The sequence below is a fragment of the Malania oleifera genome, chromosome 4 (assembly GCF_029873635.1).
Source record: "Malania oleifera isolate guangnan ecotype guangnan chromosome 4, ASM2987363v1, whole genome shotgun sequence".
In the NCBI taxonomy this organism is placed as follows: domain Eukaryota; kingdom Viridiplantae; phylum Streptophyta; class Magnoliopsida; order Santalales; family Ximeniaceae; genus Malania; species Malania oleifera.
The window spans coordinates 83,236,803-83,260,230 of NC_080420.1; the positions used below are offsets into that span (position 1 = coordinate 83,236,803).

A 23,428-nucleotide genomic window follows, 5' to 3' on the forward strand; every position below is an offset into this window, starting at 1 on the left:
GATGAAGTTGTGTTATTTTCGTTGCTTTGGGCTTTCCCTTATGATGTTTTTGAGGATATGTTCTCAAGTGACCTGCATCCTGATTGGAGGGCCATTTTGATGTAGTTTTTTTTTGTTAAGAGAGTATCTTGTCCTTTTTTATTTTGTTTTGTTTTGATGGATGCCTTGTGGCTCATCTTCCCTTCTAAATCCCTTTTTGTTTTAAAATTTTTTTTACCCCTATCCAATTTAAAAAAATGAAGGGGAGCTTAGGCGCAACTATAAGGTTGTCGCTGTGTGACCTAGAGGTCACGGGTTCGAGGCATGGTAACAACCTCTTGCAAAAATGCAAGGTAAGGCTACGTACTATAGACCCATTGTGGTCCGTCCCTTCCCCGGACCCTGCATATGCGAGAACTTTGTGCACCGGGCTGCCCTTTTTATCTGATTTAAAAAAATATTGTGTTGATCTTAATAAGAATACCACTATAGATTCGTTACAATGGAGAACAGAGAGGCTCATTTGTTCTCTCTTCTTTTTATTCATATTCTTGTATGTTTGCTTGCGTGTGTATGTGCACGTTATGCTTTTACAATAGTTAGGGTAATTTTTTCTTGCATTTGTCCTGCCCTTGGGTAACTTAAACAAGTTTGAAAAATTTGGAATGATTTCTATGCATAAATACCCATTTCCTTCTAATGTTACTTGGAAGTGTTAAGGCTTGATATATGTTGTTGGTCCTCAACCTAATAACTTAAGCTTTTAGATAATGTGGTTACTTAACATGGTATTGGAGCTTTTACATGAGGATGTCTTAGCTTCTTGTTTTGTTATATGTGTTCTCCTTGTCATCTCTGTTACGATGCACTTTCTTCTTTTTGTACTTGTTCAATAGTTCATCTGTTTGTCTCTGTCTATGTGAGATTGGTATGCATGTGAAGGAGGTGTTACCGTCAAACTCCAACCCAGAGCCCACCTGACCAGGGCAGGGTGCCCTGCAAGAGGTCCATACCTTATCATAGATATTTGTTGGCTCCAACAGTCAAGTGTTTTGAGCTGACCACTGCTCACTTTACCCTACCTAGGAAAGGAAGAAACAAATATGCAACTTTGTAAAATACAATGAATGGAATGAGATAGACTTCAAATGGATAGTAAAGGAATTACAAGAGCCTCATCAATTTTTATTAACAACGGTTGAAAATACTTTCTGAAATTGTAAAAAATTCAAATTATTCTCATCATAATTAGATCATCTTAAATTAGGAATCATGCATGCATCGAAACAGGGTCATCTGAAATATACCAATAAAAATTCAAGTAAATAACTTGGTGGATACACACCTAGATCCATAACAATTATCAATATTAGTAATAGTGTGTCATATGCATGTTGATATGACCCTTAATCATAATAATAGTCATAGTAGTCACTTAAATTTATAACTTGACCATGAAATATGTAAAGGCAATGTGAATTTCAGAAAATTCACCTCTTTTTGGGAAGTAGCTTTTTAAGTGATTCAAAGGGATTTTAAAGAATAATGAGAGTAGTAAAAAGAGTTAAAATTGAGAGCTCTCTCAATCAATATAAGGTTTCGAAATGCTTAGGGCTGCCCTATAATACCCCAACCCCGAAGGATCTGAGATATTTACTTTTTACCATTGGTTTACAGTGGAAGTAAATAAACTCAATTATTATTAAACCAGAGCGCTAATTAACCGTATTACAATCATATATTCTAAAAGAAGAAAAATTACACAAAGCATAATCATCTGGCAACATACTAATATTTCTAATCAATCTTTATTTTTCTATCCCCACCTATATGCTTGTTATGCCTGATTTTCGATATGCTCTTTAGAGTTATCTGAAATGTAAAATATGATTGGGGTGAGACGACGCTCAGTAAGTAAATAAAATTATTATTAGTATGTGACCAAAATGAGTTTTTAAAATTTCGTAAAACAATATTTAATACTATAACTTCAAAACTGCTTCTAAAATAAATATAAATTTAAAAATTTCTGCATAAAACTTTTATCATCAACTATAACAGTAAAATTTAATAACCATATACTGTGACTGTTAAATTAAACTTTTAACTTTAAAATTATAAAAATATATATATATATATATATATATATATATATATATATATATATACTTTTCCTTATATGTTTCCTTTAGATCATCATTTAGGCACAAGAATGACCCTTTTCATATAAACATATACTTTTCCTTCAAATCATCAATAACTCTGTATACGTAATTAAATATGTATAAACATATATTGTAAAAACCACCCTTAGGCCTGTTAGCCGTAAGTCATGTTTACCCCCATGATTGGGTTGTGCAGTCCGAAGACTGGACTTAGCTGGCTGGCTGACCAAATTAAATCAACATACATGATCATTAAGTGAGATTTTCCTTACTAAGTCCTGGTTCGGAACCAGGTGTACACTCAGAAGAAATCTACTACCATATATAACCACTCTGATCCGTTTAAAACTTTAAGTTGCGGTACCGAACATCTGTAACTTTGAACTTCCTTTGTCATAAGGGGTTTTAAAATCATCTTATTATAATTTATGCAATTTAAAATAATATCGTGAAAATTTTATCTTTACTCATATTTTCATGAAACATGCAATGTAAAAATAAACTTATGCTACACAATTTTTGTGTTAAAAATATTTTTTTTTTGAATTAAAAGAAATGCTAAAAATTACCCGAGTGGATTAGAACATATCTTAACCCAAAAATAAATGCAAAGATATTAAAGATAAAACTGGTATAATTAAATATGTGTAAACATAAACTTAGGGGAATTTTATGAAACTAACTAATATAATTGAAATTTACTTACAAATAAATTCGGGTATAAATTTTAAATAAAAAGTTAATATAATCAAATTTACTTACCTCTTCCTTTATCTTGTGCTACGAACGCAATGAATATCTCAAAAAATGAGATCGGAAAGAGTGGGTGAGTGAGAATTTAATTATAAAAAAAATTCTCACTCTACCACTAATTCTTTCACTCACTATTCTTTCTCTTCCTTGGAAATTTTTTTTGGGAAAAATGAAGGTTGAGAGCTTCATATTTATAGGAAAATTTTAGGGAAGAAAATAGAATTTGTAAAATTGTGGGGAGAGGGGTCAAATTATAATTTTTTTAAAATTAAAGAATGGGTATGAGATGGGTTAGGTATGAGTTAAGTATGTGATGGAGATGGGGATCATGTGGGGAAAATGGGAGTGCTTGCCGACACTCCCATTTAATTAATTTACTTAATTAATTAATTTTTTTTAAAAATTATTATTATTATTATTATCATTGTTATTATTTTTAAGTTATGTTTTAGTATTTTTTTATTTTTTAAAAAGAATTAAGTTCGAATTTCGAAAACTCATTTGGGCCCCACATGGTCTATTGGACCCCACACAATTTTGAGACTCAAGTGGGTCCTACGTAACTCCAATAGTTATCATACGATTTTATGAGCCCTACGAAGTTTCGAGACTCATGTGGATCCCCACACGGCTTTGGGACTCATGTGGGTCCCACACGGTCTTGTGGGCTCCGCATAGGATACTTGTATTATTATTATTTTATCATATATTTCTACAAATTATGTTAGTCAAAACATTATTTTATGTACTTATTTACGTATACAAACAGTGTCTACCTTATTTATCCTATGAAATTCCATTTTGATCAGGCCGACTTCTAGGGAGCGACTGAGCCGCAATAGTCTCTGAGTACTCGCTTAGACAAGGTCTTTTTTAGGCATCAAACATGGAATCAAGGATCCTAACAGAGAAATACTTTCGTTTTAATACTAATTAAATGACCATTATTATTATTCTATACACATTTGTTTTTTTTTTTGGTTATTACATGCCCAATTTTCGATGATGCTCCACAAAATCAGAAATATCTCCTGAAGTCCTTAGTTTTTAAGTGCAAGTGTAAACCATAAAATTTTTGTTTGCCCACAAATATTAGTTCCATGAGCTTTAGAATTTTAAACTTATGCAACTTATTTTTGGTTCAAGGCTTATTGGGCCTGATCTGCACATTGGGTGGTAGCCTATCTCTTGTCTTGAACCTAAGAACTTTAACAAAGAAGCCGAAAATTATGAATTCCGGAGTCATAAGCAAAGTCTTCAAATTTCAAAATTTCACCAAAATTTGTACCAAATCTTTCCTTTTAAAAATTTTTTTTTTTTAAAAAAAAAGATGCTTCAAAGATATATATACTATGACACCAAAATTTTAGCTTCTGTTATTTCTTCACCATAGGCTGAGGTATGAACTAAACTAAACTAAACTTTACTCCAAGGAAATTGCTTTTTTATGTTACTTACACTTGCACTTGCTTGGGAATGCTTGATATGGGTCTAAAAGCCGCACAAATATTTTAATAGATTGTTTCTTAAGTTTAGCACTAGTATGCAGGTCACACTAATTTTAACTAAACTATTTATGCAAATGTTTAATATGGCCAGTTTATGTTTCACAGAGCCACAAATGTGAATTATGATACAATAAGTGTAGGTTTATGGAGCTAATAAAATAAACCGCAAGAAAAAGGAAACATAAATGAAAAATAAAGAAGAGAGATGGATATGCTCATGGTCTTAAACTTTGGCAATTTTTCCAATTTCAAGAGGATTTAACATGATATTGAGTTTCAATTTCATTTTAGTAAAATTTTAGGATTTAGGCCTAAATTTCATATATATCAACCAATATTTTGAAAATTTAAAATAAAAAATGAAAAAGAGCAAAATTAAGGTTTTTATTCATTATGTTTCTGAAATATTGAATCATCTATTTTAATATTTCACAATGGAGATAATCATATTGAGAAGGAAATGAAATTGGTGAAATTTTGGAGAAGAACATTGGTTTTACCTGTGATAGTGCATTATTGTTGGATGAATTCTATGAAAATTTTGGTCATGCTTTTGACCCTTCTGAAGTTCATGGGGTTCGTTCTTATGTTCCTTGTCCTCTGATGGAAGTGTGGACACTGGACAGCCTTGGAGGATGTTTCTATTCTTAAGGGCAGTGAAGATTTGGCAGGGGCTCATTAATGTAGGGTCAACATCTTCCTACCCCCGCGAAAGAGGTTAGTGCGAAGGATGTAGAAGCTCAAAAGTTATTGAATAAGATGGGATTCTGGTTGGCTCATCTTGGAGGAAGTAAAGTTTGCTTGGATGGTGCTAAAAGAAATGTGAAGAAAGATCAGCAAATTTACAAAGTTTTCCCAATTATGATGGGAAGGGTTTAAAGAGGAGTTCTCTTATTTATAGGTTGTTAGGTTTGGTTTTGGTTTTCTTACTCTCTCTCTCTCTCTCTCTCTCTATTTTTTTCTTCTTCTTTTTTCTTGCTTTGAGGATCTCCTGTCCTCTCCTGGGTTGTAACTTCTCTCTTCTTATTCTTAATATATTTCTTTTGCTATAGAAAAAATATTTGATGAAATTCAAATCATAATTTCCATAGTTTTTTATAAGGTTTTGGTGTTCCTTTAAATCAAAATTGAAATTACCATCAGTATCAAAACTTCCGAAAATGAGACCCTTGACATTTCCATCCAAATTGAATTTTTTTTGTCCTTGGATGTGCTTGCTAGGCATACATGCATTGTAAGTACCTTTGGTTAGAAGAGTTAATAGAAAATGGCATTATTGCAACCCCAAGTGTCGTGGAGAATGGCATCACTTAAGAAGTGAGGGTTTTTCTCCATATGAGCTGAAATCCATTTGGTGTTTTTATTTTGTTTTTGCCAAGCTTGTAGGGTGGTCTGGTGTGTAGCAGCTTGTTACCAAACTTGTTCTTAGATGCTGGTAATACAGTTGAGGCTTATTATATATTGTTGGCTTACAACCTATGCTTAATACTATTATTTTAGCATCAGTATTCACAAGGCAATGACCAGCTCTCTTGCGCCAAACTTAGGCCAAGTGTTCTCCTGGTAGGGTAGAAGCTCTGCCTTTCGAAAGGGTTTCTTTGCTGATTGTGTTGGGCTTTGTGGAGCCTAGTTGTGTTTGATTTGGATAATGATCCGACCCGAAATAATGTTGCGTGGTTTTTTAATAGGAGATTTTTTATGAGGCTTAGTCCTATCGGCCTAAGCCGTAGCGCTCTTGGACAAGCCTCCTGGGGGTCTAGGGGTGAAAATTTTTTTGGCCCGTTTTGCAGCTCATTGTGAATCCTGTGCGCAAGATATAGAAACTGTTGTTTTGGTGATTAGGGTTAAGAAGACACAGTTTTTGAGAGAGAGAGAGAGAGGAAAAATTGTACTGCCACACTCTATATTTTTTCCCTAATAATAGTGAAATCCCTGCAACTCTGTGGACGTAGGCAAATTGCCGAACCACGTAAATACTCTCTTGTGCGTGTGATTATTTTCTTTTTTCTTTGGCATGTGTTTTTTCTCTATTTTGTTTCTCACAAGTTTGGTTTTGGGAATTTTGTGATAATTTCCCTAGAACTAGTATTAGAGCCTAGGGTTAGGTTTGAGTGGGAGCAATGGCAGAGGAAGCAAGAAAGGCGTTTGGAATAGAAAAGTTCGATGGCATAGATTTTGGATTCTGGAAGATGCAAATCGAGGATTATCTTTATGGGAAGAAGTTGCATCTGCCGCTTCTAGGGGAAAAACCTGCAACTATGAAGGATGAGGAATGAACTCTTCTTGATAGACAGGTACTAGGAGTTATCAGGTTAACTCTGTCTAGGTCTGCTGCACACAATGTTGTAAGGAGAAGACCATAGCATATCTGATGAAGGCTTTGTTTGGTATGTATGAAAAGTCGCTAGCAAACAACAAGGTGCATTTGATGAAGAAACTGTTCAATTTGAAGATGGTAGAGAATGCATTAATAGCACAACATCGGAACGAGTTTAACACTATCACAAATCAATTGTTGTCTTTAGAAATTGATTTTGATGATGATGTCCGTGCACTGATCGTTTTGGCTTCCTTGCCAAACAGTTGGGAGGCAATGAGGATGACAGTAAGCAATTCTACAGGAAAAGAAAAACTAAAGTACAATGACATACGAGATTTAATTCTGGTTGAGGAGATTCGCAGAAAAGATGTAGGTGAAACCTCAGGATCTAGTTCTGCCCTAAACCTTGAGACAAGAGGCAAAGGTAATGACAGAAATTCAAATCAGGACAGATCAAAATCCAGAAATTCTAATCAAAACAGAAGTAAATTTAGACCAGGCCAACAAGTACAATGCTGGAACTGTGGGAAAAAGGGTCACTTTAGGAGGCAATGCAAAAGTCTTAAGAAGAAGAATGAAGATGATTCTGCTAATGTTGTAACAGAAGAGGTACATGATGCATTACTTCTTGCAGTAGACAGTCCACTTGAAGATTGGGTTTTGGACTCAGGAGCTTCGTTTCATACCACTCCACACTAAGAAATCATACAGAACTATGTTGCAGGTGTTTCTGGTAAGGTGTATTTGGCTGATGGTACAGCCTTGGATGTTGTGGGTATGGGAAACGTCCGGATGTTGTTGCCCAATGGGTCTATTTGGTTACTGGAGAAGGTTCGACATATTCCTGACCTAAGGAGAAATGTGATTTCTGTTGGACAACTTGATGATGAAGGGCATGCTATGTTGTTTGGTTGTGGTACTTGGAAGGTTACAAAGGGAGCCAGGGTATTGGCTCGTGGAAGGAAGACTGGTACTCTATATATGACCTCAAGTCCAAGAGACACAATTGCAGTTGCTGAAGCAAGTACTGATACAAGCTTATGGCACTGCAGACTTGGTCACATGAGTGAGAAAGGGAGAAAGATGCTTCTGTCAAAAGTGAAACTACTAGAAGTGTGAAAGCTGCATCTTAGGAAAGTAGAAAAATGTTACCTTCTTGAAAATTGGCAGGACACCGAAGGCTGAAAAATTTGAGTTAGTACACACTAATTTGTGGGGGCCATCTCCGGTTGCATCCCTTGGAGGTTCAAGGTATTACATCACTTTCATTGATGACTCAAGCAGAAAGGTATGAGTTTATTTTCTGATAAATAAATATAGGTATGAGTTTATTTTCTGATAAATAAATATGATGTATTTGAGACTTTTAAGAAGTGGAAGGCTATGGTTGAGACAAAAATAGGTTTAAAAGTAAAATGTTTGAGGTCAAACAATGGAGGAGAGTACATAGATGGAGGGTTCAGTGAGTATTGTGTTGCACATAGAATCAGGATGGAGAAGACCATTCCTAGGACACCATAGCAAAATGGTGTGGCTGAACGCATGAACAGAATTCTCAATGAGCGTGTTAGGAGTATGAGGTTGCATGCTGGACTACCAAAAACTTTCTGAGCTGATGCTGTTAGTATTGCAGCTTACCTGATAAATCGAGGACCTTTAGTTCCAATGAAGTTCAGACTTCCTAAAGAGGTTTGGAGCAATAAAGAAGTAAAATTTCCCATTTAAAAGTTTTGGTTGTGTTTTTTATGTTCATATTGATTCCGATGCTCATAGTAAACTTAATGCAAAGTCTAAAATATGTTTTTTCATTGGCTATGGTAATGAGAAATTTGGCTATCGGTTTTGGGATGAACAAAACGGAAAAATCATCAGAAGTAGAAATGTGATATTTAATGTACAAGTTATGTACAAGGACAAGTCAATTGTAGTGTCAGATGTCACAGAGATAGATCAGAAGAAATTTGAGTTTGTGAACTTAGATGAATTGACTGAAAGTATTGTCCAGAAAAGGGGTGAAGAGGATAAGGAGAATGTAGAATCACAGGTAGATCATAGTACACCTATAGCTGAAGTTCGTAGATCCTCCAGGACCATTATACCTCCACAACATTATTCACCTGCTCTAAATTATCTCCTGTTGACTGATAATGGTGAGCCAGAGTGTTATGATGAAGCCTTGCAAGATGAAAATTCAAGCAAATGAGAGTTAGCCATGAAGGGTGAGATGGATTCCTTGTTGGGAAATCAGACATAGGAACTGATTGAATTGCCAATAGAGAAGAAGGCTTTGCACAACAAGTGGGTATACAAAATAAAAAATGAGCATGATGGTAACAAGCGTTATAAGGCCAGATTAGTTGTCAAAGGGGTCCAGCAGAAGAAGGGCATTGAGAAGCTAAAGCTGTGTGCAGCTTCAGTTGGCCTTCTAGCTTGAGGACAGGAGGATGAATTGCAAGGATTAGAGATTGTTCTTTTGGAGGATTGCGGTTGATGTTGGTGATTGAACTAGTCTTCAAGTGGGAGATTTGTTGGGTTTTGTGGAGCCTAGTTGTGTTTGATTCGGATAATGACCCAACTTGAAACAATGTTGCATGGTTTTTTAATAGGAGATTTTTTCTGAGGCTTAGTCCATGAAGCGAAGGCTTAGGCCTATAGGCCCAAGCCATAGCGCTCATGGACAAGCCTCCTAGGGGTCTGAGGGCAACACCGGGGGCGAAAAATTTTTTGGCCTGTTTTGTAGCCCATTGTGAGTCCTGTGCACAAGGTATAGAAACCGTTGTTTTGGTGATTAGGGTTAAGAAGAAGCAGTTTTTGTGTGTGTGTGTGTGTGAGAGAGAGAGAGAGAGAATAGTGAAATCCCTGTAACTTTGTGGACGTAGGCAAATTGACGAACCTCGTAAATACTGTCTTGTGCGTGTGATTATTTTCTTTTTTCTTTGGTGCGTGTTTTTTCTTTATTTTGTTTCTCACAAGTTTGGTTTTGGGAATTTCGTGATAATTTCCCTAGAGGTTGAGTGACATGAAGGCTAACGCCCCCTCCAAGATTAACACATCTACTTGGGATTTGGTTCTTGATTAAATTAATACTAATGAGTTGAGGAAGAATTAATAAAGCAATCAGTCCATGTGTTTTTGTGATGTGCATAGTTTCTAATGACACAAGTGAAGCTAATGAGACAAGTGAGCACATATTTCTTCATTGTCAGGTGGCTGGGCAGCTTTGAGGTAAGGTCTTTTCATTTGCTGGTTTGTTGACTTGTTGTGGGTCTTTCCTTTGCTGCAGATGCATTTTTTGTTTGTAGGTTTTTGAGGTTTTGATAAAGATGAGAAGGGAAATGCCTTTGGCAATGTGCTTGGTCTACTATTCCTTGGATATTGTAGACAGAAAGAAATGATAGACTAAACCATTTGACTTGCTGTGGGGTAGAGAGGTTTCTTGCTTCCCCTTTGAACTTTAGCTTCTGGAATTTTTCTTCGATTGATTTGCAAAGGGATTGGGGGCAACTCTTTTCTATATTTTATATTCTTTTTATTTGTTGGCAAACAAATTTTTCTCAAGCTTTTGTACCTTTTTCTTCTATTTGTTTTTCAATACTATAAAGGTTTGGGAATAGTTTATTTGTGCTTTTTCTTGGTGGGTTTAGGTCTTTGGTTTTTCTGGAGCTTTGGAAATTCCTAGAATGAAAAGGCTGTCTGTGCTGCTTTTCTTGTGGTTTTGTATGTAGGATTGGACTGTAATATTAGAATTTTTAAGGATGTCGAGACTCGCTTGTTTTTTATGGTGCAGCATTTTGGTGTTTTGTGGATGGATTCTTTAAACAAGTGTCGAATTTATATGCAGAGAGATTGATGAGCTTTTCTTAATTAGTATCTTTGGTTGTATTCCTGCTGGGAATGAGGATGATGCCTTAATTCTCATTTTCTTCTTTGCTTAGTAAATTCTTGTTTATCCAAGAATTTAAAAGTAGGTCGTTACTATGTCTAAAGTGTTTTGAAGTGGCATAAAAATGTATCCAGTGTCAGGGAGGTGTGCAAAATTTCAGCGAGGCTAATGGCTGGAAAATTTTCCTGTGGAGTATTTCTTCTTGAAATAATGGAGAGTATTTTTTTGTTTTTTTTGTCTTCCATTATGTAGCTCCATGAGCTTGGCGCACACAGTCAAGCAGGCTGAAAAAAAAAAAAAAAAACAAAACCTGAGACCAGCATCATGGTCCCTTCTGTTTATTTTGTTGTGTTTGGCATGCATGTGTATATTTAAATCTAAATTTAAAGCTCTTGTTGGGGCTGCTGCTCTGGGGCATTCAGTTCCTATTGTTTCCTTTTCTGCTTATCTCCTGATAAGGTATCTTTTTGTTGTTTGTTGAGTATGTATTGTTGTTGGTTTCTACTGCAAACATGACAAGGACGCAATTCTGTTATAGAATTGTCCAGGCCACATAATTGGCTGTCTTTAGATTTGTTTTCTTATTCTTCCTTAGCATCTTTTGCCTTTTTCTTTCAATTGTTCTTTTAGATCTCGTGCTCCCATTGATTCTTACATCTAAGTTTGTGTATTTTTTATGCTAAAACATTTTCAGAATAGCTTTTGAATATTTTATATTTGAAAAGACCTTTCTAAGTATTGTGAGTTTAGGCAGGTCTTTATTCTGATCCAATATAAGCACTCCATGTTGTAAATATTCTCATTTTCTTAAGAAAGGCTCCACATTGCGGTGCTCACGTGTGAATCTCTCCATGTGCATTGGAAGGTTCATTGCTTTTTGCTGTGAATTGCCTATGCATGCTTCTCTTTAGTACTTGAAGTTGTTCCCCTCATAGTACCAACATGTTTTCTTGTGCTGCCGGCCTAATGAAATTGAATTATGAGGAGAAGTAAATGCATTCATTACCTGTTGAAAAAGCATTTTCACTTAGCTCACTTACACTATCTCATACATTGTCTGGATTGAACAGTGAGGCCTTGCTAAAAGAAGATTTTTGGAGATTGTCTTTTTATTAAGATAGTTGTGGTCGTAACAATTAGTTATACGATAATTTTCTCCTCAAATTTGACTAACCTCGCATGTAAGTTAATGCACAAGTTGGAAGTTCGGTTAACGACTTTTCATGGTTAAGTTTTTCATTCCCTTATAAAATGATACTTTTAGGTCGATCTGGCATCTCTTCGGGACACTGTACCAACAGATAGGATTGTAATGTTGCAAGGAGGTTGGGGACTGTTTAAAAAGAGTTATTCTGGAGAAATTATGCTGCGATTAACATATAAAGCATATGTTGAGGATGAAGAAGATGGCTGGATTGAGACAGAATCCATAGATACAGATGCTTCGGATAATGATTTGTCTGATTCTGATGAAGATTCTGCTTATAAGCAGCATGAAAGGGAAACAAGAAGTGAAACAGATAAAGAATCATTTATGGATGTTCTAGCAGCTTTGATTGTAAGCGAGGAATTCCAAGGGATAGTGGCATCTGAAACAGTGAATGCCAAAGTTTCTGATGGCACCACAATTAGGCCTCCAACATCAAAAGCACGGATTAATGCTAAATCCATATCCTTAGACCCAGATAGTGGTTCTGAAGGTGCTGGAGGTATGTTGCACTGAAAGATCTATGTTATGTAGAGTCATAATTTATTTAGTTCACCATTTAAAACTAGTTTGATTTACCTTTCATTTTTAATGCACTATTAAAGACTTCTCATTCACAGGATCGGCTTTATTTTTTCTTGCCGTTATTACAAGTATTTTGGTGCTCATTGCTATCAATATGGGTGGTTCAAGTTTTTTTAATCCTTGATGTGAATTCAAGGGATGAAGAACAAATAGTCAACACTGCTTTGATCAGGTAATTTGAGATAACTCTTATGCTTCTTCATATTTTTAACTTTTTTTATTGGTCCAGTTGCCTGTGGTTAAATTATGTATTCTCTTTCTAGTTGAATAGGCATTTTTTCCTTCAATTACGAACATTAATCTTTATCAAACTATCCATCTTGCTGTACTGCAATCTGCTGTGAAAATAATAATGTGCCAAATTGTCTATAATACAACTCCGCTGAGGATAGGTTCTTTATTCACTGATTGACAATTTTATTAAGGGGTACATCAAGCTCCCTGGTGTTTTCTCAATGACATGGATGCCCCCTGCCATTTAAGAAATTCCACCAACTTCTTAGACAAAGGAAATGGTGTCAATAGTGAAGGTTTGACTGTGGAGATAAATTTGGAGTTTGCGAAGATGAAATGGTGGCAGCAACAGGGTGTGGGCGGAGTAGTGTGTAGTAGAAAGTTTGGCTTCCATTGGTGATGGCGTAAAAGCAATGTAATGAATTAGGGGTTTTGATGTTTCAATGGTGGATTATTTCCAAGTGTGGTTCAAGTGGTGTGTCTATTCTGGATATAATTTGGTTTTTCATGGGCGTCCTGGCTTCTTGTTCAATCTCACCTCACACCACTCACATTCTCTCTCTCTCTCTCTCTCTCACACACACACACACACACACACACACCTTCTATCCCTCCCACTCCCACCTATCCACCCGAGTCTGTTCCACTAAACCCAACCTTCTTTTCTGTGAAAGTAAGTATCAAACCAAACTACAACCATGGTTCTCAACGGACGATGGAGGTGACGACTTCATACAAGGTACCTTATCTTGGACACCCTAAGAACTAGTCATCATTTATTCTTTCGCTTGAAAACAAAAATGCACACGCCTAATCCCAAATGGAATTTTATGAATTCCCTTTAAGAATAAGGTTGATGTTACAGCGATAAAGCTCAAGACAGCAAGAATGCTCAATAACTGCTGGAAGGCTCTTGTATTGCATGTAGTCTCCGCCCCCTTCAATTTGAGAACTTATAGCCATTGGAGAGAGAGAGTACAGAATGATAAAGCTCAAGCTCAAATATATACTTCAATTTGATGTTACTGATAGATCTCAAGACAGTACAGAACAATGAAGCTCAAAAACTGCTGGAAGGGTCTTGTATTGTATGTAATCTCTGTGTCCATTCAATTTGAAAGATGAACTATCAAGTTATAGCCCTTGGATAGAGAGTCTCCTGCTTACACTTGTTTAAAATAAATCTCGTTTCAATAAATCTAATAAGAATTATGATAAAAGAAGGAAGCAAAACAAAATCCATATATCTCATACAAAGTCCAACTTCCTAAAATACAAGGTTAAAATAAACATATTTTCCTAAATATATTTTTAGTAGATTTGTAGGACACAGTCAAATATTCTTTTGTGGACTAGGCAAAGATTCATTAACAGTGATTTCAATATATTTGGCTTTTAATTGATCAAGCAAAAATATTCAAATAATGGACAATATTGTTTCACACTTTAACGTTGGATATTTCAAAGGACCAGCAATACTCATGATTGCTCAACAACTATAGACGTCATAAAATTCAAAATTTTCCAAAAATACCTAGTCTATCGTTGTTAATTATATCTAACAGAATAGTCTGAATAGAGTACATTAAATGAAGGCAATCATCACATGGATCACATAAGCAAATTATAAATAAGTCCATATTTTCATGAATGCTTGGTTGAGATATCTTACATACAATTGGTTGAGATATCTTACATACAATTAACCATTATTATAGAATATGATAATGTGAATCTCAGGAATTAAAAAACTTCAAGAAGTTCAATTTTGCACACTAATACAATGTTTTTGTTATCATCAACCTGGTTTACTAAGAATGGTGCATAGTTATCCAGTTCTACTTATGGGTTATAAACACATATACATGCTATTCAAAATTTCATATTTGTTCTATTATGGAAAAAATGAGATAACTTCATTGGGTATCCTTGGCAGTTATCGGAGATCATGTGTAAATTGGGCTGATGACCAGTAATAGAAATTTTGTGTATCATGTTACTGTTGCAAACTGTAAATTGGTTGGATTCATGTTGAAACAACTCATACAAGGCTCTTCACCAGGAACATGTATAATGCAAGTGTCTTGTTTTGCATATGTTTCTAGATTGGAAACCATGATATACTTGCACTTCAACACTGTAGCATTTGAAGATCTCAGGTAACTGAAGCCTAAAAATTTTGAAGTATGGGCTTGTATCAAGTAGTTAGATTTAGATTTTGTTCGTGGAGAAAGGAATGTCCCAGCATTTGAAGCCAAGATTGAGGGGGTTTTTTAGTTTTTTCTCTTTTTTTATGAACTTTCTTTCATGAATTATTTTATTTTTATTTTCCATAGAAGTGGCACTGTCCAAGCCCATTTATTGCATGAGCTGCCTTGCTGCATAACTGCTGTGACATTTGATCTTGTAATGCATATATGAGCTTGAGTATTTTAGTGTTGGTTTTGAGTTCCGTAGTTGTTTCCTTAGACATCTTTTTGTTTGTTTTTTATTTTTTATTTTTTTTCCTTTTCTTATTTTTTAAATTTTTGTAGAGGCTACCTAACTGTTTCTATAAAGTAATATCAGCTACATACTTTGCTACTTAGAACATGTCTCTAAAAAGTCCAGTTTCTTATGCTTTGTAAGCTTTGTAGAATATTCTCTAAAGCTACTTCTCACGTTCCTGCAGCTCATGGGAAGGATGAGAAGATACTAAAAAATTTCTCTTGAAAATGAAGTTCCTTTACCATTGAAGCAAGCAAATAGTTGAAGAGAATGATAGTGGAAGCTTGAGCAGTTGTGATTATGTGGTCACTGCACTTTCCACAATTGGCAAGAGGCAGACCTGTTGAATGTGCTTTTAAGTTGCAAGTTGTTACTAGATCTTACTAACATAGTTACAAGTTGCATTAAAGCAAGTTTCAATTACTTTCCAAGCAACATTGTGGGTCTCAACTTCCAGAGGTATTTATAGAAGTGCCGTGCCATTCCTCAAGTGCTATAGAAGTGCCCGTGCCCGTGCCTTTTTGACAAAATACTGGCTGCAATGCTGATTTAACTATTTGTGCAAGTGCTATGCAAGCATGATGTCTCATTTTTGTATTGTTGGGTCATCATGCTTAAGGATTGTGTAATGTGGTTTGGAGTCTGGAGAGGCATACAAATACATTATGGTAGAACGCATTATGTGCGAATGTCGCTATGGTCTGCCATTTGTAGGTGGAGTACCTAAAGAAATTACAATAAACTCTTTCTGAATGTCCATATTGGATAAGTGCAATTTTTCTTTCAATCCTTGTTTTGTATTTTATGTGAAAATGACTAATAAGAAGCCATGGTGCAATGCGTTGTATGACAAATGGGAGTTTCACAGTTCCTCTGTGCCCTCGTGGAGAAGGTTCACATAAGGTTAGGACATCCAAGATGAAAAGAACATGAGGCCATTTTGTTGGCATTTGCATCGCCTTTGAGAATATGATTATTGTGGATAGTAGCTGTGATTGTTAATTTAATTTGTATTTTGAGTGAGAAAATTAAATGTTTTGTTTGGCGCTGTATCATTGTTGATTTACTCTTTATTTGATTTGTCTTTCGAGTGACAAGATTATATTTTCTGTTTTGCTTTGGCTGTTTGATCTATTTTTATTTTAGAATAACTAGGGATTCATTTGTCATAAAATAATTGCAAAGATTTGGATACATGATTTTCCATGTGAGATGTGTATTATTTGTGCTTATTTATTTTGTTTGTGTGGTTGAATACCTTATTTATGACCCCAATTTGAATGCATCACTTGTTTTATCAATTAAGAATACCAAAAAGAAGCAAAGAGTCGAGTCGGGGTGCTCAATGGACCTTTGCAAGATTTCTTAACCTTCTGTAATATTATTTTTGAACCTTAAGCTTTCTTTAGCCTGCCTTTCAAGGTCAAAAGTCAAAATTATTCTTTTTAATTATTTTAAGAAATAATAAGATGGTGACTCTTATTTAAAATTTGATTCTTATTGTTTAATACTATTTCAACTTACGAATGTTGTGTCAAGGTGGTTCTTATCAAGTTTCATAATTGAGGAATAATGATCTACTTGGAATTCTGGGTGGATGGCCTTTTATGTTAGTTTTTTCTATTAAAATTGTTCTAATTCTAGATATCTAAAAAACTTTTAAATTTTTACACAATTCTTGATGCTTCTTAGGTAGTGTTTGAATGCGTGGATAGAAGTTAGGTTAGAATTATAAATATATGGATTTGTATTACAATTTCAAATGTTCAACTGTAAGATTGGGTTGGAATTTCAAAGCAACCCAATTCTATTGTTTATATCAACTTGAGTATGGGATATGGATTTGAAAATGCATAATTTAATTTCTAGTTATCTCATGCAAGAATGTACACAAACATTCTAACCATTGAAAATAGAAAAAAAAAATTATGAAAGAATACAACCAAAATCTAAGGACCTTTTATTGGAGAAAAAAAGTTTTAGTTTTCATTAAAAGAAAATAATCAAAAATTAAAAATCCAAAAAAAACTTTAAACCTAGACACCAATGTTAAGAAAATGAAAAAAACATAAACAATGAAAATGAAGAATCGAACATTAGTCAAAGTTCTTATATAACTTTATCTATTAAAGTCTTATAGATGTTATTGATCAAAAAGCCACAATATATATACTATTTTTTAGCTCTTCCAAAAGTCTGCACAGCATCTTGAATTTCTTCTCATGGTGCATAAGTAAGTCGCACAACTTTTGAGAGTTGGTTTTGATCCAACACTTGAACTTTTTTCAGCCCATCTAAAACTACTTAGTGGTACGTCTCTTCACACAAAAGGTTCATTATTCAAAAAATTGGTAATGGAATCAAACACTTGGGACAATAAAAGGATTAGGTCTTGTTAGTGCATCATGCAAGATTCTACCGTTAGTTGTAGATCCTTCCCATCTAGGTAAACAATAGACAAACTTTGGATCCTAAGAACATCGAAGACATTAGTAGCTACAAAATTCTTTCTATTTTGATACTATCCTTGCTCATCAAAGTGAAACAACTACAAGAACATATGTCCCATCCAGTGCCCCACGATAGTCCTAAGTTATAGAAGGAATATAATACACTTTAAATAATTCTGTATATATGTGTATATTTATGAAAATATCAACACCTTAATGACTTATAATTGTTAGTTACCTTAAACCAAACCCGCCTCTCATCCTCAAAACCTGCAACTTCTTTTTCAGATTGGACTAGAAATTGCTCGCTTAAATGAATTTAAACTCATAACACAACATCAAATGTTAACTCACCATTTTTGTTGAGTACAAAAAAAATTAAGGAACATTGACAGTCCTTTTCAATCCTTCCATTCTTTAGAAGATTGCATGAAGGTTGTGAAAATTCTATTTTTTGAAACGTAGTTGTTGGTTAAAGCATCTATGGTCACTCCATCCACAAAGATGTTATAAATACAATTATCTTGCCTCACTACTTCCAAAGTATCTAAGTTACCATGGGTGGGCTCTATTGGAATTGGTGTATTCCCAAGAGGGGGGGTGAATTGGGTATTTAAAAATTTATGTCTAGGTTAAACCAGATGACAATAATATTACGCAACCTAAGGTCTGTCTATGCAATCTCAATCACACTGGTAAATAACTGAGCAAATATTTAAACAATTAAAGCAATCTCAGTATTTTTCAATCATTCACAGTAATAAAAAACATAAACATTCAAAGCAATCTCAGTATTTTTCAATCATTCACAGTAATAAAAAACATAAACATTCAAGTGCAGAAAATAAATTGTGGAAATTAAAATCAGACACAAGAAATGTTATTTGGGTTCAGCCAAACTTGCCTACGTCCCTGCCTCAAGCTAACAAGTAAGAGAATTCCACTAGGTTGCTCACTTGCGGGTGCAGCGACACCATTTACAACTTGCCTCTCCTTACTAGGCAAGGGAATACTCCATGTCAGATTAACAGAGCTGACCCCAACCTTTACAACCTCTCCTTAAAGGGGAGGAGAAGACCAACTCAGGCCACGCCTGAATTACAACTGATCCTTACGGGTTAGATCAATACCACCTCAGGTCACGCCTAGAATACAATCAGATTATATAAAATTTGTGTACAATCGAGATGCTTCTTACACTAAGCAGATATGTACTACAATAAGCACAATACAACCAATGCACTCAAGTATGATAGAGAATTAATGCTCAAGTGAGATTTGGTTTAAACAATGTATCTACTCACAACAAGATATGTATATATATCTATGTATATGTGTGAGCGAGTGAGGTCCTTGATTCTAGAAGATATATTCACAATGTAAGCAATCAAAGAATCTAAACAATCCAAATTAAATATCTCAAAGATAATTTTAAATGCAACCCCAATAGATATCTTGGGTTAAAAACTTGCAAAGAAAATATCTAAGATAATATGCAAGCTTTCAAGTCTTGCAATTAGGAAGTCAAGACTCAGAAGCAAAGAAGTGATCTTCCTAGTCAATATTTATATATGAAATACTATGGGAATAATCACACTAGCAAAACTCTCAAAGAAGATTTTATCAAATATGTATTTGTGTGAGAGTATATGCCAAGGGAAATGATGTAAGATAACAAACACAATTGTAACAATCAATTTCCCTACAATTTGCAATTAATTTGCAAGTGAGGAGTTTAATAAAATGATACTCTATTTCAAAATGGTTTTAGCAAAGAATATGAGAGAGAGAGAGAGTATGAAAAATTAGGCTTGAAAAATGTTGTATGGGCAAATGGGAGTATAAGAATTTGAGAGGATTTTTCCTTAATCTAATCTCCTCTTAATTTGAGCAAATGAAGTGGAACTCTACAAAATATAACCGTTGGGGACTCATTTGGAATTTTGAAAAAAGTTTAATTAAAATTTAATCCCAATTACCGCGGTTAATTTTGGGCAACTCGAGAAATTTAGTCGCCCGATACTTAGGGTCGGTCGCTCGAACAGACAGTCCTGTTTTTGGGTTTGGGTGACTATGGGGAGAACCGGTTGACTGAAGCCAAGGTGATTTCCCAATCGTTTGTGCTTTTGGTCGCCTAGTGAGTGATTCGGTTTGTCGAACCTCACAATTCGATCACCCGGAGTGATTTTGAACTATAAGTTTGGGCGATTGGGGTTGGTAAAAAGTGTCAGCATTCAAGGTTCAGTCGACCATGGAATTTTAGTTCAAATTTGGACCGATCGCCTGAGTCAAGTCAAAGTATTTACTTTTTACCAGTTCGGTCGACCGAGGCATTTTTAATGCCCTATGTTCAATCGGATGAAGCCCTTTTAAGATTCACTTTAGGTTCTGATTCTTATTAGAATTCACCCATGTTAATAATGGTATAATTTTTAAGTTATAGGGGATTTTCCATGAAGTGTTAATGGGGACCTAAAGTCAATCTATGGTCATTGAGCATATTAAACCTATCATGCATGAGATGCAATTATTACAGACCATATTAATATTATAGACCCAAATAAAATGAATGCAATTACAATTTGAAAGATTTGTCTTCATTCCTTTTGCACTTCGTACAGCCATGCCATGCGACAGGTGATGTTGAATTTTAGCTCCCCATGGCTTTTATGTTATCCTTACCATCCGTGCATGTAAAGTGATAATCCTGCTCACATACTAAATGCACAGGTAAGATACTTTGTATTTGTCATAATCAAAATGAGATAGGAATGAAAAAGTCAACAGGCTCTTGAGCAATATACTTCTCATGCCACCATACAACTACTAATGAAAGCATAGTAAGTTAATATAATCTTTTGACTCTTGGCTCTTCTTTCATTCTTTTTACTATGTAAGTCTACATTCTCAACTCCAATTACTTTTGTGAAAAAAAAAAGTGAAAAAGTAACTCATGTTATAAAATTTTTGGGAAAATAAACAAAGATAAGACAAAAATTTTACATGGTTCAGCTATGCCTACTCCACGGGCGGATGGGATCAAAACTTCACTATCTCAGGGAGGAATTACAAGATGATTTGAAATCGACCTTGTACAAAATATCTCTTCTCTTTTTATCCCTTGTACAAAATGTCTCTCTTCTGTTTATCTCTCCTCTTCTCTTATCCTTACTATATATCTACTTACATGGAAGCATCAAATGTGTGTGTGCCCCAAATGAGAAGGGGAGGGTGCCCTTTTATAGGGAAATAAGGATAGCTAAGCATTTATTGGGGTGAAAACCGAAGGAGTGGAAGATGGGGTGACATTCATATATTTCATAATACTCCCCCTTGGATGTCACCCATATATTATCTCCTTCAACTAAGATCTTTAAGATGTCTCATTCCAATGAGATGAACCAATTTCTTGAATGTTGTAGTAGACAAAGTTTTGGTGAACAAATCTACTAGATCATAACTTGATCAGATCTGCTGAACATCTATATCACCATTCTTCTAGAGTTCATGCATATAGAAGAATTTTGGAGATGTATGTTTTGTTCTGTCACCCTTTATGTATCCTCCTCTCAGTTGAACTATACATGCATCATTGTCTTTATATTAAACTGTTGGAATATCTTTGATTGATTGAAGACCACAATTTGCTTGGATATGAGAAATAATTGATTTGAGCCACACACATTCTCTACTAACTTCATGGATAACTAGTATTTCAAAATGATTGGAGGGTGTTGCTGTAATCGTCTGCTTTACTGATTTCCAAGATATAACAATTTTTCTGTAAAGATATACATATCCAGTTTGAGATTTAGCATTGTGAGGATCAGATATATATTCAGCATTTGCATATCATGCTAATTGATATTTGGAATCAAATTAGTAGAATATACCCAAATTAGATGTACCTCTTAAATAGCATAGATTGCATTTAATTCCATTCCAGTGTCGCCGAGTAGGAGCAGAGCTATATCTTACTAGTAGATTTACAACAAATGCAATTTCTGGTTTTGTACAATTCGTTAGATATATTAGAGAGCCGATAGCACTTAAATATGGTACTTCAAGATCAAGTAATTCCTCCCCCTCATCATGAGGTCGAAATGGATCCTTCTTAACATCAAGTGATCGCACCATCATTGGAGATCCCAAAGGATGAACTTTGTCCATATATAGTTGTCTTAATACCTTTTCAGTATATTTAGATTGATAAACAAGAATTCCGCCATTTACATATTCAATTTGTTGGCTAAGAAAATATTTTGTCTTTCCTAAATCTTTCATCTCAAATTCTACCATTAAATAATTAGCAGTTTTAGTGAGCTTTTCAAGAGTCCCAACTAAATTCAAATCATCAACATAAACAACAATTATAGAAAATCCGGATTTTGATCTTTTAATAAAAATGCATGGATAGATTGGATCATTTATGAATCCTTCTTTCACAAGGTGTTCAATTAATCAATTGTACCACATGCGTCTAGATTGCTTTAATCCATATAAAGAACTTTGGAGTTTAATTGAATATAAAATTCTGGGTTTTGATTTAGGAAATTTAAATCATTCAGGCATTTTCATATAAATTTCATTATCCAACGATCCATATAGGTATATTGTTACTACGTTCATAAGATGCATGCTCACTTTAAGAATCTTAAAGTGAATTTATCCATTACGGGAGAATATGTTTTCTCATAGTTAATTCCTAATTTCTGAAAAAAAAACCTTGTGCCAAAAGTTTTGCTTTATATTGAGTAATTTAATTATTTTCATTTATTTTGCGCACAAATACTCATTTTTATCCAATGGGTTGGACATTTTCTAGTGTCTGGACTACAGGTCCAAAAACTCCTCTTTTTGATAAAGAATTTAATTCTGATGTGATTGCCTCTTTCCATTTTGGTCAATCACTTCTATATCGACATTCATTAATAGATTTAGGTTCAAGATTCTCATTATTTCTGGTAATGTCAGTAGCTATTGCATATGAAAGTGCATTATTGACAACAAATTTATTTATATCCCACATTTCTCTTGTGTAATGAATTGGGATCTCATTATTATTTTCAGGTACCTATCCCTTTTCAAGCGATGTCCCTTCAGGAGTTTTCTCTTCAGGAAAATCCTCTTCAAGAGGTTCCATAATAGGGATTTCATTTTCAGGAAAAACAGGTTTGTGAATGTCAAATGGATTATCTACCTTGGTAACCTCTTCTAGAGTGTTTACAGATTTCAATTTTCTCCTTCTAGGAGTTTTATCTTTTGCACCAACACGCCTTCCACGCTTAACTTGTGGTTTAGGTTCATTAGCCAGTTGTTGTCCTTTAGGGACATCAATACGTGCTGGAATATTTGCAGCATGTATATGAGATTTTAATGTGGCCTTTGTATCTGCAAAAGAATCTGATAATTGATTTGCAACCCCTTGCAAATGTATAATTTTATAAACTTGAAATGTACTTTGATTTGTGCGAGAATCTAAATGAGATTAACTCATGCCATTCCATGCGATTTCACGTTGTGCTTCAGGTACTGATTTTTCTCCCTTTAATGTAGGGAATACTGCTTCATCAAAATGACAATCTTGAAACTGTGCTTTAAATAAATCACCTGTTAAAGGTTCAAGATATCTAATAATAGAAAGGGAATCAAAACCAACATAGATACCAAGCTTACGTTGAGGACCCATTTTAATTCTTTGAGGAGGGGCAATAGGAACATATACTACACAACCAAAAGTTCTTAAATAAGAAATATCAGGTTGTTGCCCAGAAATAAATTGCATGGGTGAAAGATTATTGTATGCAGTTGGCCATATACGAACTAAACATGCAACATGAAGAACAGAATGTCCCTA

The 23,428-nt window shown here is 34.7% G+C and overlaps 1 protein-coding gene across 1 annotated transcript in view; it reads left to right on the forward strand.

Annotated features, from left to right (window-relative positions):
* The window catches only part of LOC131153603 (tricalbin-3-like), a 66,447-nt gene extending 53,876 nt beyond the window's left edge, over positions 1–12,571 (forward strand). Inside the window, exons 7-8 of the mRNA XM_058106020.1 lie at positions 11,873–12,317; positions 12,436–12,571. Of these exons, the coding sequence (XP_057962003.1) occupies positions 11,873–12,317; positions 12,436–12,524 (534 nt within the window). The 3' untranslated portion in view covers positions 12,525–12,571. The remainder of the gene's footprint in view (positions 1–11,872; positions 12,318–12,435) is intronic.
* The last annotated feature ends 10,857 nt before the right edge of the window (positions 12,572–23,428 follow it).